General features: G+C 37.2%; 1 protein-coding gene across 4 annotated transcripts in view; it reads right to left on the bottom strand.

Moving 5' to 3' along the window:
* The window catches only part of CGNL1 (cingulin like 1), a 48,209-nt gene that overhangs the window by 24,155 nt on the left and 7,769 nt on the right, over positions 1 to 16,285 (bottom strand). For all 4 annotated transcript variants that reach the window (XM_069798127.1, XM_069798126.1, XM_069798129.1 and 1 more), the window contains exon 7: positions 15,966 to 16,178. In XM_069798127.1, the coding sequence (XP_069654228.1) occupies positions 15,966 to 16,178 (213 nt within the window). The remainder of the gene's footprint in view (positions 1 to 15,965; positions 16,179 to 16,285) is intronic.

Consider the following 16,285-nt stretch of genomic DNA (forward strand, 5'->3'; position numbering starts at 1 on the left):
AGGTTTTGGATTCAGTATGAGAAGAATGTTGATAACACACTGATGTTTTCAGTTGTTGCTAAGTAGCGTTTAGACTAAGTCAACGATTTTTCAGCTTCTCATCCCCAGCCAGTGAGAAAGCTGGAGGGGCACAAGAAGTCGGGAGGGGACACAGCCAGGGCATCTGACCCAAACTGGCCAAAGGGGTATTCCGTACCATGTGATGTCATGCCCAGTATATAAACTGGAGGGAGTTGGCCTGGGGCAGGATCAGTGCTCAGGGACTATCTGGGCATCGGTCGGCAAGTGGTGAGCAATTGCACTGTGCATCACTTGTTTTGTATATTCCAATTCTTTGTTTATTATTATTGTAATTTTATTATTGTTATTATTATCATTTACTTCCTTTCTGTTCTATTAAACTGTTCTTACCTCAACCCACAAGTTTTACTCTTTTTGTTTTCTCCCGATTCTCCTCCCCATCCCGGGGAGGGGGGGTAAGTGAGTGAGCAGCTGCATGGCGCTTAGTTGCTGGCTGGGCATGACACATACATATGTGCTAGAGTAACATACAACACCTGAACAGTCTCATGCCTGCCATCACATATTTTCACCTTAACATCTTCCTCTTTATTGCCCTAAAATATTTTCATTACCAAATCCCATTATTAGGTAATTCCAAGTAATCTAAAAAACTTAACAGACATCAGAAGCCATATGAATCTTTAAGGAAGAACATATTGATGAAGAGTGTCTTCCACAGAAACACAAAATTTAGGCAGTCTCACCCCACTGCTTATTCCAAGCACTAATATACAACACTCTACATCCATGCAACTATTTGTGGGGCTGCAGAGTAAACTCAGGGAACAGGATCAACTGTAATATATATCACACACAGATAAAGAGATCTTGACACCAAAAAAAAAGGGGAGGGTGGGAGGATGTTACTGGAAAAAAAGCCCCAGTCCTTTTCAAAACATGGTGCCACAAAGCGCTGTGCCAGCACAGAAAAGCAGACAGTGATCAGGCATGAAAAAGCAATAGAGACTAGAAGTACCTTACATGGTATTGGTGCAGCTCTACCTGCATATCACACGACCCACACTTGGGGCTCTACTTACTCAGTAGAAGTTCTGCTTGGTTTTCAGTTACTGCCTGCGGATGGAAGGAGTTTAGCTACTGAGTTCAACTTGTATTCAAGAAGATACACTTTGTATTTTTTCAGAAACTCTAATCAATACACAGCACAAAGACAAATTATAATAAACTACTCATCACAATTTATCACACATGGTGATAGATATTTTTTTGGCAGGGCAACTGGCTACAGCATATAACTTTTCAGAGCTAATCATCACCTTAGTCTCACCACTTACCCTCTCCAAAACATCCTACCATTTATTGTGGAAGTATAGTATTGTTGTACTATCTATACTGTTATAACACAGACCAGTTATGTATTTGTAAACATTTAATTCTGTGGAGTAAAGAGCTAGAAGGATTTAATCTTTGCTCTTCATTGACTTGTCAGTCAGAATCCCCTCCAAAGAACATAAAAGAATCCGAGATGCAAGTTGTGTTTCTTGCTCTTGGGCATTCAGGGTCTGATACAAAGCAATACTCTGTACAAAGATCTGGTTCTCATGTATAGACCCACTGCTTTCTACATTAAGACCTTAAACAATAGTAAGAACACCAGAAAAGACATAGGAGTCAATCTAGACCAGTATTCTCTCCAGGGCCCATAGTTGATGTTTATGGACAAAAAGATGAAGAACAACTACAGGGCAATCCTTTCTCCATTACACACTCCCAGCTCTGACTGTTTTTCCTCCATGAATGTATCATCCATTAATTTCTCTAATCCTTTTTGAATCCATTTATACCTTTGGCCTCTACATTATCTGGTGACAATAGGTAATTAATTAATAGGACATTAATTACTGAAGCATAACATTTTTGCATGTGAAATTCTGTTTATGTGGGTGAAAACAAAAGAAATCCTACAGAGTAGTTTGGTAAGAAACTGTTTTGTGAAATATTTTATGAAAGCATGAAAATCACTTTTCAGGTACACTTATTTTTGATTGTAGCTCCCAATTTTCCCCTCCCCACCCCCAAAAGGAATAAGCAAAGTTATATAAAAGGGTGTTTACAAAGTGCGCCCTCACTAGATTGTTTCCTAGCAAGCAACAGCTTTAAAATCATGCAAATTAGTTTGATAAAGCGGTAACTCAGAAAACACTCAGACTGTCTACAGGGTCAATGAACTTATTATACAAAAACTGGCAGCATAAGCAGGCTGGCAAGTTCTGGTCTTTTGAAAATACTGAAAAAACTTGTTCTTCTAAGTACACGACTAGTTAAAAGCTCTGAAATAAATCTCTGTTGATGCTTTAAGTTCTCACATACTAAAATTTCAATAGTATTTATATATTCCTTTAGTTTTTGCTTTTTGCATACAGCGAAGTTTTACTAATTAGCAAGTACTCCACCAGTGGCTCCGTTTTGTCTCATTTCCTCTTTCTGGAGCTGAGTGAAAGCAGCTGAGGCATGCTGGGGAGCTCAGGGAAAGGAATGTTGATTTGTCTGTTCTTTTTCATCCAACCGCCTACACAGGGTTGCACAGTAAGAGGACTGCAGCAGACCCACACTGTACCTGAAGATTCCACTATCTCATCTACTATGGTTTGCTCTACTTCCCCAACACAGGAAGCATTCATTATTTACTTAGAAGTACACGTGCACACACATATAGAAGCAAACAACCAAACCAACCCCCCAGATCTACATACATAAATATACACATAAATACATATATATATGTATATACTTAACAGGTTCAAAATTAAGTTCTTAACAGGTTCAAAATTAAGTTCATCCTACCCTCATGCAGTCATATCTGGAGATCTGTACCAGCCTGCCTTTTGCTGTATGTATTTTAGGATACTGTTCCAGCCACTAAAATTAAACTAAACTGGTATTCTCTCTCCTTTTTCACTACATATTTCAGTAAGTTAGCAAGATGCTAGGTGAATATATATAAAAGGTAGAGAAGTATAGAGGGCAAGTTGCAAGTATTATCCTTATTAACCTAATTTAAAATCTTGGAAATAAATTGGGTATGTAAGTACAACCTGCCTAAAGTTCCAGCTGCCTGAGTGACCAGCACTTAACCAGCAGATCTCCACAGGTCTCTGATGACCCTGGCATCATTACAAGGGTTACACATTCACAGGAATGAACTGTTCCCAAACAAATTCTCTAACATGTTGAGTACAAAATTCCCTTCTTTCACCTGGAAGGAGTATGTTTTAAAAAAATACCAACAATAAGTATATACAGTCACAGACACACACTTTTTCAAGATGGTAGGAAAACTCTCAGTATGTATGGGGAGCTTTATTGTATTGTAGTTGGAGAGTGGGCATTCTTCTTACGTATCTTCTGGGGAGAGTAGGAGAAATTTTCTTCACAATGCACATTTGTCTGTACACTATTGTCTCAACATCTTTTCAACTTGTTTCAGATAAGACTGAAAAGAAACACAGGAGTATCTATCCTGTTAGTTTACCTTACACAATTGTACTATACACATAAGGCATGGAAGATCACCTTCAGGTTATCATTCAGGATGATACTAGAAAAAACAATACACAAGTATCTTCAATTTGATAGTGAAATTTAAATAAAGTCAAACGGCACAAATACAATTTAGGTGTTGAGTAGAAAATGCACACATAGCTTCACTTCTCCAAAGAGTCAAATTACACAGCTGGGTTTAGACAGAAAAAAAGCCTATCTTTATTTATCGCCGGTGTAATCAGAATTGCATGTAGAGCTCTTCACTGGCATAAATGAAGCTTCTGGATTATAATAGCATTTGGCAATACATGCCATATCCTGTAGCATACTGCCACAGAAAGTTAGGGTATAATAAAACTCCGTGCCTCTTCCCTTCTCCTATTCTCCACTGTTAGTCTTATCTGGCACGCCACATCACTTTCCACCTTCACTCCAGGTCTTCTCTTGGGAGGACAGGTGAACATGATAGAAAAGAGCCCAGGTATCATTAGAAAGGATATGCAAAGGAAACAAGCACTGAAAGGTAGTTCTGACAGACCTTGTAACAACACCATTAGGGGAGAACCTGGTGAAGGGAGATCCTTATCCATATATTGAAGTTACATAAGGCTCAGGCTAGCAGCTGTCAAATCATACATGGACACTGCTGAAGCAGAAATAGATTGTTGCGCCCTTTGAGCATGGAACCCTACCACACAGGCAGTATACTCAACCAGCCCGAAGCAACTAGAAGGCAATATTACTCATGTTGACACCATATGTTAAATTTACCACTCTGTCATTAGAGATGGCCCACTATATTCTGCATAAAATTCCCCTAATAAAACATGTCAGTAGAAGATATGAAAACTACTGCACTGAAATTACAGAGAAGTTACTATGTACATTGATAAATTTTGAATGCCAATTATTGCACTTCACAGGCTAAAACTGAAAGTGGCAACTGCATAGACAGTTTAAACTGTACAACAGATGGTATTTGCTAACAGCCAGCAGTAATCCTATTCTCTTTGGTTCTGTCTACATGAGCAAGAAGGCACAGATTTCATTTAAAATTCAGTGACTGGCTCACACATTCAAAAAACGAGTTGAAAGCTGTTTGCAAAAGCACTGAATTAGAGTGGGTTAGAGTGATGAGGATGACAGCAGAAAGGTAACTGAACACTATAGGGCTAGTTAAGTACAAATGAGGAAAAAAGCCAGACAGGGAGAACTCACATGTACAGATTGTGCTGTGGATCCACATCCTTCAGTCCACACATGACTTATTTGTAATGGTGCTGTACATAAACAATGTGAGTTAACAAAAGGTCTTTAAGGTTTAATGACACTACATCAATTACTGACTCCTGATAGTACCCATTCATAAATCCTTTACATTGCTACCTTTAATATGTGGGGATGTTGGTAAAGTTTTGGCAATCATTTTAACTAAGTTTATATAAATTTAACCCATGGTAACAGAACTGGGTAAAGGTCACAAAGTAATGATTTAAGTTGAACATGAAACATTAACAAACATGTTGTTAATATAACATGATCTTTAGTTCACAGAATTGTGGATCAGCCTCTTCAGAGAGTTGAAATGAGATTATGTACATAAACACATACAGAGCACATAACAGACAAAACTGGTTAAACAAGAATCTGGAAGACAAAAGCTAGAATAAAATACTGTATATTCAGACATATTTGCCATACAAAAAGAAAAAAAAACCCCTAACAAAAAAAAAAAACCACTCAAAAGAAACAAACAACAAAAACCCCCAAACCCCCCAAAAAACAGGGGGGCGGGGGGGGAATTGTATCAAGCATTGAAGTGGGATCTTTGGATCTTAAAATTAACATATCTCAATTCCAAGATTGCAGTTTCTTCGCTATGATATATAAAACATGCTTATTTCTTTGTATTCCCACTTGCTAGTTGTAGCAGTATGTTTTAGTAAACCAACTTTTTACTATATTATATTATGGAATTATATTTATGTAAGGTAAAATCCCTATAGCATTTTCCTTCTTACATCTGTTTGCCTGCATTTGCTTCATCGTTCCTTTCAATCTGTCTGTCCTCACTCTGTCTCCAGGGCATTCAGTGCCTTCTATTCCCTACACTTAGCTTGTCTCACATTCAGATTTCCACCTCTTCAATCTCTGAATGAATAATACCTTTCCTCTTGATATCCACAACCTTGCAGACTACTTAAACACACTCATACCTTCTTCTCATTTATTATTTTTGAGTACATGAAATATTTTATTGTGCTTTCTCAAATTTTATCATGTTTAAACTCATGATTTAAGACTCAGCAAGACTTAGCAGCAGACTTAAGCTATAGAGGTTAGGTAAAAGAAGCTGGAAACAGGTTGCAAATTTCTGAACAGAGCTGAAAAAAGAAAAAGAAGCCTGTCCAGAAGAAAAAAAAACATAGCTGTAATGATGAGGTCCCACAATACAAAGTCCTCTGTGACTGCTTGAAGTTAAACTTCTGTATTCTGACATTGTCATTATGCCATAGTGCACATGCAGTAGGTTTACTTACTAGCCCAGCAGTGGACCAGACCACCATGAACTAAACAAGTTATCAAATCCTAAAAGAAAGGTCCACTGCAAAAAATCAGTTTCTGATCACAAAAAAATGATCATACACGGAGGAAAATGATCTATGGCAGTCAATCACCACTGAAATCTTTTAAGAGTTCTCATACATTCTAATTCTGAAGCTTAAAGGATGAGTCAATTGGCTTGAGAACAAGTCAAGAATTTACAGTGAAAGAGGCTGTTGCTGCAGAAATAAAGCAGTGCTGCAGAAATGAGTGAGGCAGTAAAAGAAAGGATAATTCAACAGCTAAGGTACCCAAATACAGCCCAAGAGAACTGGAGTCTATTCTTGTCTCTGCCAAAGAGCTCCTGAGGCAAGTCACTCAACCAAAACTTTCCAGAGGGGATCAATAACTGCATGCTCTTTAATTTCCTTTGTGCTTGATCTGAAGCACTAGGGCTTGGTTTCCAAAGTCTTGAATGCACAGCTGCAACCGAAGTCAGCAAAAATTGTACCCTGAATATATCAAGGACTATATAATGGTTAACTTTATGTTAACCTAGACACCTCAATTTGAACATGCACAACTAATGGATCCTTTTGACAGTAATCATTCTACCTCTTACTTTCTTATGCTTAATACAGGGAATAACATTACTCATAAGCTTGCAGTTATGCTGAGAAAAGGAATTAAAGTTTGTGAAACAATCAATAAAATTCTTTCTTCAGAAGTTTTTAATAGCATGTATTGAGTGTAGGAGCAGACCAAAGTCTGAAAAACATTGATAAATGAAATATTCTAACATTGTGTTTAAGTGAGCACAAAACTACTTTTAACTCATACCAGATGGATGAGAAGAAAGTGAGAGAATGCATGCACATACATATGTGTACTATTGGATTTGGTATGTACATCTGATTTATAAAGTTTTACCTAGTGCAGGTCTGCTTATCTGAGCCCACAAAGTCACAGCTGCTGGAGTTCATGCGCATGCGCCATTTAGTTTTCAGCTTTGGGACTAATCTCCATAAGGGAGTTCCCACAAGGTAACTTCAGCAGTGAAATCCAATTCCATCACTTCTCATCCTGCTCCTTTCAGATGTTTTGCTTAACAAGAAATGATTCTAATAAAGTTTGAGTTTGTGTCCTTGTATATAGTTGCATACGTGTCCAGAAATATTTTAAAATATATTAAAATTAGTCAAGACCAAGTTTAAATAAAGCAATAAATACTGTTTCAACTGCTTTGTTGCAAAAAACTCCGTAAAGCAATTATATTTATATACTATTCTACTCTCAACTTTGGTGCAAGCAGTGAACATATTTAAAGAATCGGAGATGAAGCTCAGTTAGTACAAAAGGCATCAAAATCCTTCCCACCACTCATTATTGTGTAACCCCAAAGAAACTGGAGAGAACATACAAACAGGGTCCTTGAGATGCAAATGAAATATTCTATTTCAACCTGAACACAGCAGAAAAATCTCTTGAATAGGAATGCAGAAAATGTTCTGTGGCTCCACACCTTTTTTTACCACACCCTCAACACTGGCAAAGACATGAGAGTGGTTGTGTAACTGATCATTAAAAAATGTTTTTGGCTGACTTCAGTGTTTCAGCTGGTGAAATTCCCCTTTGGCAGTGACTGCACAGTACAGGACCTTTAGAGTCCTTTTACAAAATACAGGAAGAGCTGAAGTGAGGGGAAGCCAAGTAGTTCATTCACAGCTTATTAGAATTATTAAATTTTGGCTAGATTCTTCATTTATCAGGCACAACTCAGCCAATTTTTCTAAAAACCTTTACACTTCCTTTCAGAATCAAGTTCAACTGAGTAAAACTGAATTCAACCAATTAACTGCTTGTCCTTTAATTGCCATAGTTGAAGTAGAAATCTAAAGAATAAATCTCCATTCAAAATGAGCTAAAGAACAAATAAAAGTTTTTTAAATGGAAGTAACAGACTTTCAAACATTCTTTCCATATTCATATTTGTGGAATCAAAGTAAGTGACACTCTCATACGAAGACAGGCTGAGAGAGGTGGGGTTGGTCAGCCTGGAGAAGAGAAGGCTCCAAGGAGACATTACAGCAGCCTTTTAGTACCTAAAGGGGGCCTACAAGAAAGGTGGAGAGGGACTTTTACCAGGGCATGTAGTGATAGGACATGGGGTAATGGCTTTAAACTGAAAGAGGGTAGATTTAGATTAGATACAAGGAAGAAATTCTTCACTGTGAGGGTGGTTAGACACTGGAACAGGTTGCCCAGAGAGGCTGTGGATGCCCCATCCCTGGAAGTGTTCAAGGCCAGGCTGGATGGGGCTTTGAGCAACCTGGTCTAGTGGAAGGTGTCCCTGCCCATGGCAGGAGGTTGGAACTAGATGATCTTTAAGGTCCCTTCTAACCCAAACCATGCTATGATTCTATGATGATAATATTCCAAACCCCTACAAAATAAAGGGAATGGTGTGGCTGCTCACTTCATTCTGTTCCTGGTGTGGAACACTTAAGGTATCAAGGAAGATACTGTCTGCTGAAACCAACTCTAAAGTCTCATGGGCCACCTTTTTAGGTTGATACTGGACCGGTTGTTTAAATTCTTGAACTACATGTAAAAAGTTTCATGTGGCTTCAAGGATTCAGATCTACCCAGCTCCCTCAGATGATCCTGAGGGGGCAGCAGCGATGGAGATACCAAATCCCTTTCTATTGTTTTTTCCTCTCCTTTTTGTATATAAACAAATCAAGTTTAAATAAACAACTATACACTGATTTCCCTAGGTAACCTGCAGATGATTTCCAAAGAAAGAAAAAACCAAAACCAACCTACACCCAAAGACTGACACCCAAGGAAAAAAGACAAACATAGTGAGTCTCAACATAGGGACAGCCCTTGAACTGTAATCCTTACTAGCTCTTCAGTAAAGAGAGCTTCTGAAATCAGTATTATTCAGGTACAGTCATCTAAGTTTTAAAGCTCATGAACGCAAAAAACAGGTCTTTATTTCTGTTTGTAGCTCTGTTTGTAGTTCTGGTATTTTTCCCCACTGTGTACTTTTAGGCAATTCTTCTAACCTCAGACACTATTTCTTAAAGCAATTGGAAGCCCTTGGATGAATAACACAGTAACACTGGATAGCATGGATAATAAAATCTCATACCACTAAAAAAGGGAATGCAAAAACTCCTTAAAAGCAAAATGAAGCATTAAACTACCAACCCCTCCCCTGCCCCAAACAAACAACCCCCCTCCCCCAAGCTTCTGGAAAAGAGGCTAAATAGCTTTACTTATTGCTTTCCTACCTTACACTGTCTATTTTAATTCTTTCCATCATCTCAAAATGAGGCCTAGCCTACTTCAGCACATGGCTACGCCTTTAGAAGTTAACTATTGTCATTACCTATTAAAAGAGTCAGTGTGTTTTTATCTCTTAGTGAGGTACACTGCAACCAATTTGAATCCTCAGCTGTACTTCAAGAGATTATTCAGTAAGCAAGTACATAAATTTACAAGCAAGTCAGACTGTCTTTCCTTCCATTTCGGCTAGAGCCATTCTATTAACTGGTTAAAAATTATTCACTTGTGCCAGTTTAGAGACAAGACTTGTTTTCTTGCAAGGCCATTTTCATTGATCTAAACGATATCATATTCTTAATATTATTTCCAAAACTTTTTAGTTTTTCGTTTATGAGATGTAATGAAAGATTTAAATGCCTACATTTTAAAAATGAGAATGCACAGGCATTGGAAAAGGTTTAGAGAAGATGAACCAGGATTTCAGATGCCACTGGTGAGTTTTTTCTTTCCTCTGCTTGCCTGAGGCAGCCTTTGCCATGTTGAAATAACTCTTTTTTTGTTTCAATGGTAGAAGCTGATTGGTAACTGATCTGAACTGTATGCAGACTCAAAGAATAGTGGAGTGACTGGTCCAAGTCAGTGTTTCCTCTTTCATGACCTGCCCCCCACCCCTTTTCATTTTCTGCCCTCCTTTACCAGCCCTCTAAAAGCCCAGTATGTTTTTGACTGATTTCCAGTGTGGTCCTACAAACGCAGAGTCGGGGAAAGAGAAGGATAGACAGTGGTTTTTTTTACACAGAGCACATTAAACAAAATTTCCCATTATAGGGAAATGACCTAACATTTCCACAGTTATAAAATCCAGAGCCAGGAAAGTGTAAGTATTAACCTCTCAACCGGTAGCTATATCAATGTCATATTATCCTCCCAGCTAACTGGCTTATACTAACAGTTTTTTCAAGGTCAGAAGTTGTTGCAAAGACTAGAGTAAAATATTAACTAGTTCTGTGTTCACATTGTACCCAACTGAAAGGACTTACACATTCAAACACTTAACACGCATACACAAACAAACCTACACTTTCACAGGACAAACCACCTGAACATACATATACTGACTTCTGTTGATAAGGATTAGAGATCCTCCTGATGGTATTAAAGACGTATCTGACTGCACAGGCTCTTGCCAACTTTCAGAAACAAAAAAAACCCCCACAATCAAACAACCCCGCTTCCCAACCCAGACTAACTGAAATAGTCCTGGCTGAATAAGGCTCACAATGGTGAAATGACTATTATAGATAAAACAGTTTGGGGTTGGGTTTTGTCTTGTTTAGATGTGATCCAGTCCAACTCAGATAGGACTTTGCAGGACAGTTTTGCTCAGAGGCTTTCTTGACTCTACACACAGTGTAAAACCCACTCAGTTGTAGTGCCATGGTACTATCTGTGTCCAAACACACACATGTCCCCACTAAACAAATGCAGGAGTAAATTGCATGGAAATGAAAGACCAGAGGAGCTGGAACTTAAAAAACTTGCTTTAGCACCAAAGACAAAGTCACCAAGTTACATTTTCAGTGTGCTTTGGAGGCATGTTTATTATTCTTGTTGACAACACAGCTAATATTCCATAATTTGTTTGGTATTTCATTTAATGGGTGGCTAAAAACATGCATGATGCTATTACCAAACAACTTCCCTTCCATGCACAGAACAGACACTTACAGAAAAACAAATCAAATCTGTCTCCCAGATTTTCCATATACAGTTCTAAAATATGTGTTTCCATTAACAATGCCTATTTAAGGAATGCCTGCAGCCTTCCTTCCACCATCACGCTTCTGTCTGTGCACCCTCCTTCTCTTTCCCCGACTCTGCGTTTGTAGGACCACACTGGAAATCAATCAAAAACACACTGGGCTTTTAGAGGGCTGGTAAAGGAGGGCAGAAAATGAAAAGGGGTGGGGGGCAGGTCATGAAAGAGGAAACACTGACTTGGACCAGTCACTCCACTATTCTTTGAGTCTGCATACAGTTCAGATCAGTTGCCAATCAGCTTCTACCATTGAAACAAAAAAAGAGTTATTTCAACATGGCAAAGGCTGCCTCAGGCAAGCAGAGGAAAGAAAAAACTCACCAGTGGCATCTGAAATCCTGGTTCATCTTCTCTAATATTGTATATCTTCTTTGAGGTGAATGGACTACACTGAGACATAGCGTTCAGGATGCAGATTCAGATGTTATGGATGTACGTACACAAGGGCATAATGTTGTTCTTATGCCCAAGTAATTCTTATCATATAATTTGTTTCTTTTATTGCTATCAAGACAATGTTTTTATAGAGCTATTTATTATAACCCCAAGATTTCACCTTAGAGTGGCACAAGTTAGTTGGGATCCTATTGGTTTTCTCCATATATACAATTTTACAGTTATATATATTAAATTTGTCTATCACTTTACATACTAAAGTGTCTCTGTGATGCTTCACAATCAGTTACTTCTTCACTTTACCCTGAGTAACTTGGGTGACCAGTGTCTGGTGTTTGTACAGCATTACTCCAAAATAGGTTCTTGGAATATACTAAACTTATACATTTTACATGTAAAAAATATATGCCAAGCCATTTCTACAAGAAAGGCGTGCACAGTATGTATCAATATCATTTACAATGCTTAAGCTAGTTTTTGTTAAGCTTCTGCTCTATGTGGGAGATTTTTATTAGCTTTGAAGAAGAAATACCATATTATGAGGTTAGGTAGAAAAAGATTCAATATTCACTTGCATTTCGAAGTTCTTTACAGCTCTGTGTTAGATTCACCTAAATTCACAATCACTTCATACAGATGGGGAAAAAATCCAGAAACAAACCCAAAGCTTCTTCTCATCTACAATGCTCAAAATTTTATATTACTTTCTTATTTTAAAGGAGTATACTTTTAGTTTATAACATGTGCAGAAGGTAACCACTGTCTTCTGCTGTCGCTACCACTCGCTCTGGTAAAATTCCTTCTTTTTAATCATATCACATGCCTTAACACATACATGGCAGTTAAAGCTCACATGACCACAAGCTTCATTGCATAAGAATGTGTTGATAAATGAATCAGCTTCTAAACCTGAGTGTCTGTTTTATCATTTTGAGGACAAGGTCAGAAGTACGATGAACCTTGAATAAATCAGTCAAGGTCAGGCTGAGATAAGCCTCTTCATAATGTGATGATTACAGCTTTTTCTAAACAACATAATTTGTGCAGACTGCTTCTCAAAACAGACATAAATTTGTCAGTGCTGTGCAGTTTGCAACTGTACTTCCAAGCTGATACAATTTCAGTGGAATTTGAACAGTATTAGTTGCAATTTGCTACAACCTTTTACCTAAAGTATTACATTCCAAAAGCTATTTCCAAATCTTACTGAAATAGTAGCACTTCATCTACAGTGACAGAACACTCATGGCCAAGTAGTACAATTCTGGCCTGTTGTGTTGTAGGGACAGATTAAATAATATAAATTTTCGTACTACATTAAAACCAGGAGAGGATTCATATTCATTTCTGCTCTAACACTTCCAGTTATGGAGAAATTAACACTTGCAGTTATGGAGAAATCCATTTTTAATTAGAAAGACATGAATTTTCTCATTTATTATTAAAGGCAATTATTACCCCACAGAGGTATGTTATGGAAGAGTAAAACTTTTACTATCGTTAAACGTAAAGAGTCTGGTCTCAGTCTTACTAAACAAGCAATGAAGTTAAGAACAATCACAGCCATCTCAAGACCACCACAAGTAAAAGACATAACACAAAAATGAATTTAAAAAGGTAAACTGTAGCAAAGAAAATAAATATTTTAATATCTGTGGCTTTATATAAAAATCTCTATTTAAAACAAACAAAAAAACCAAAGCCAAACCCAACCTACCACCACATCAATAAGCATGAGAACAGAATCACACATGACAAATAACCCCACTCTATTCTCCTATCAGATAACCTTGAGTATGTTTCTAACATGATTGCAAAACAGATCTATGTAGCATTCTAATCACACAGACTAAATGTACTGTACATTACTTGCCAACCTATCTGACGTCTCCAGCAGCTGAAAAATTCTTTTGATTTAACAGTGGCACAAAAATTTCTTTTTTGTCTCCCTGCAAAAACTTCCTTTTTGGCCTAATACATATCACAAAACACCTTTATTCAGTGTACCAATTTGGATGATAGAGAAGCAACATAAGAACAACCAACCTCATACATACAGACTCTGATACACCCTGATCTATCAAACATCAGTATGCATATTTTCTGTATGACAAACCACTATTACAGCATTTACACACTCATTTTCCTCATTAAATACAACAGAATGGCCCTTTCCACCAATCTTTGATGTAAATTTCTTGTATCCCACTATCCAGTATAAATCTTTCCAGCTTGCAATAATATAAAAACTATAATTTAACAGGTCAAGCAGCTTCAGTTATATAAAACATGATCTTGACACACACTGTTGGGTATTCAAGATTAATTGTAAACCCAATAATTAACATCATATGTAAGATCACAGCAGGTCACTCATCTAACTCCCTGCAGAGACTGGTTATACTTTACTGATAGATGATATATCAAACTCAACAACTAATCTCAGCCAGCAGGCATAGAGATAATGCTGGGCTTCAAAAAAATCATTAAGGGTACTAATACTAGAAAGATTAAAAAAAAAACAAAAACCAAAACAAAAACAATCACCTTCCAATTAGTCATCTTAAAAGTTTTACTTAAAATCAACAAAAATCACTTGAAGTAAAATTGGAAGAGCAGAACTGGTGCTTAGACCAACATTAATTAATTAAATTTCACTTTTGAACATCTTATTAAATTTACTATTAGATAGACTATGTCATGTAAGTAAATAAATGCTATTTATAACTATCTCTAAGCCACAGCAACCCAATCATAGAGCCATTTCCCAGACTGTTATTGTTATGCCAAACAGACTACTCTTTCATTTCTTGTCAGTTGTAATTACAGTTCCATAATTGAAATACAGTAAATTACCATGCAGTAACTTTGAAAGATGGTTCACTGAGGTTAAGCTGTCACTACAATTACTGTATAATAAAAAATTATAATTTAAATGTTCTACTTTTCTCTCAAAGAAAAAAAAGAATTCAGCTCAAGCAGCTCAGATGCAAATACCTTCATGATGATGTAAACAAAGAGAAACAACACATTTATTAAAACCAAGCAATTGCAAGTAGAAGTCCTAGGCTGCATAAACAAATCAGTGTATTTAAACTTTTCTAACCACTGAAGAAAACTGCACATTTAAAAACAGTCCTTTAAAAGAATAGTCTTCATCAGAATTCAGTCATACAATATCTATCCAGCATCTTCCATATGTGCTCCTACTTTGCTTATAAAGCATATAAAGCTTTGGAAACTTCTTTCAAGTTTCAAGCTTAATTTTAATTCAGTTCTACATCATGTTTTCAGCCACAACGAGTAGGATAATTGTAACTCACCTAACACCAATGAGGTGTAGGTAAAAGATATAAATTAGCATGGATATTTCTAGGCAAAATGGGGGCCTACAATTTTGACTTAAATTGGTCAAGCACGGTTTGTCTGTAGAAATTTTCTCAAATATTTGACAGAAATAAAATGAGGAAAGGGGATACCGAAAAGACACAAATTACTGTCATTGTGAAAATAATGCTCAAAATTTTATGAGATCTGTCCCCTTACAAAAAAAGTCTTTCAATAAATTCCTACCTGCTGTCTCTGCAAAGATAACTTCAGAAAGGACATCTTTTGGAAAACAGTAACAGATATGCACATCTGAAAACTGTTCCTATTCTCCCCCTCACAAAGACCTTCTGCTGATGCTGGAAGAGGCATTCCTTCAGTTCTGTTTTCCTCCTGTCTGCTTCCAGACACCCAATCCCTGCTGCTTCCCTTCTGCTGGCACTCATTTGACCATTCAATAAACAAGATAAGCTCAGTAAATGAAAAGGACACAAAATAAAACAAAAAAACCTAGTAGTAAGTAGTTGAAGGGACAAGGTGGGACAACGTAACAGGGGAACAGGATGTGAAACAAGGAGCTGAAGGTAGGAACAGTGGGCTGCAAAGAACTGCAGAGAACTCCTAGAAGCTCCAAAACTGTAATTTCAACAGCATCACTGGCAAAGCACACTGGCATTCTTCAGGGCATCCTCAAGGTTTCAGTGATTCCATTTAACCCAAGACAACCAAACGGTCCTCTGTACTATACTTCCATTTATTCTCTCTCAAAGTTTGCAATGAAGCAAACGTAGTAAATAACTGCTTGAAGAAAGGGCCACAACTTCAGCTGTGACAAACAATCAAAACATTATATAAGTGTATGAAATAATACCTATTCTCAGCAGCTAATAATCTCCTAGCCCAAATCTTTACCTATTTATTTTGCCAAGAAAATAGCAGTATCTGAAAGCGTCTAGCACATAACATCTGTGAGAGGTATGATTTTTCCATAGATATTAATTGTAAGCACTTATTTCACCTCTGTTGCTTTCTCCAGGCTTTGCTGTAGATTGAGCAATTCTTTATCATGTTGCTCTTTAAGTTTATCCATCTCCATGTCATGGCTAGATACTTCTTCTTTTAGTGCTCCTTTTAAAGCTGTAAGCTCTCTTTCTCTCTTTCTCAAAATCTCTTCTTGTTGATCTTTTGCAATTAATAATTCTTGCAGATCCTGCTTCATTTGCATCAGCTCCTAAAGAACAAAATTAAACACAACTGCATGACAAATAGCTCCAATGGATGTTCTGTTTGTGTTTCAGAGAAGGAAAGCATATAAATGCAAGCTCCCCAAGGCCAACT

This window comes from Haliaeetus albicilla, chromosome 12 (assembly GCF_947461875.1).
Source record: "Haliaeetus albicilla chromosome 12, bHalAlb1.1, whole genome shotgun sequence".
Classification (NCBI taxonomy): domain Eukaryota; kingdom Metazoa; phylum Chordata; class Aves; order Accipitriformes; family Accipitridae; genus Haliaeetus; species Haliaeetus albicilla.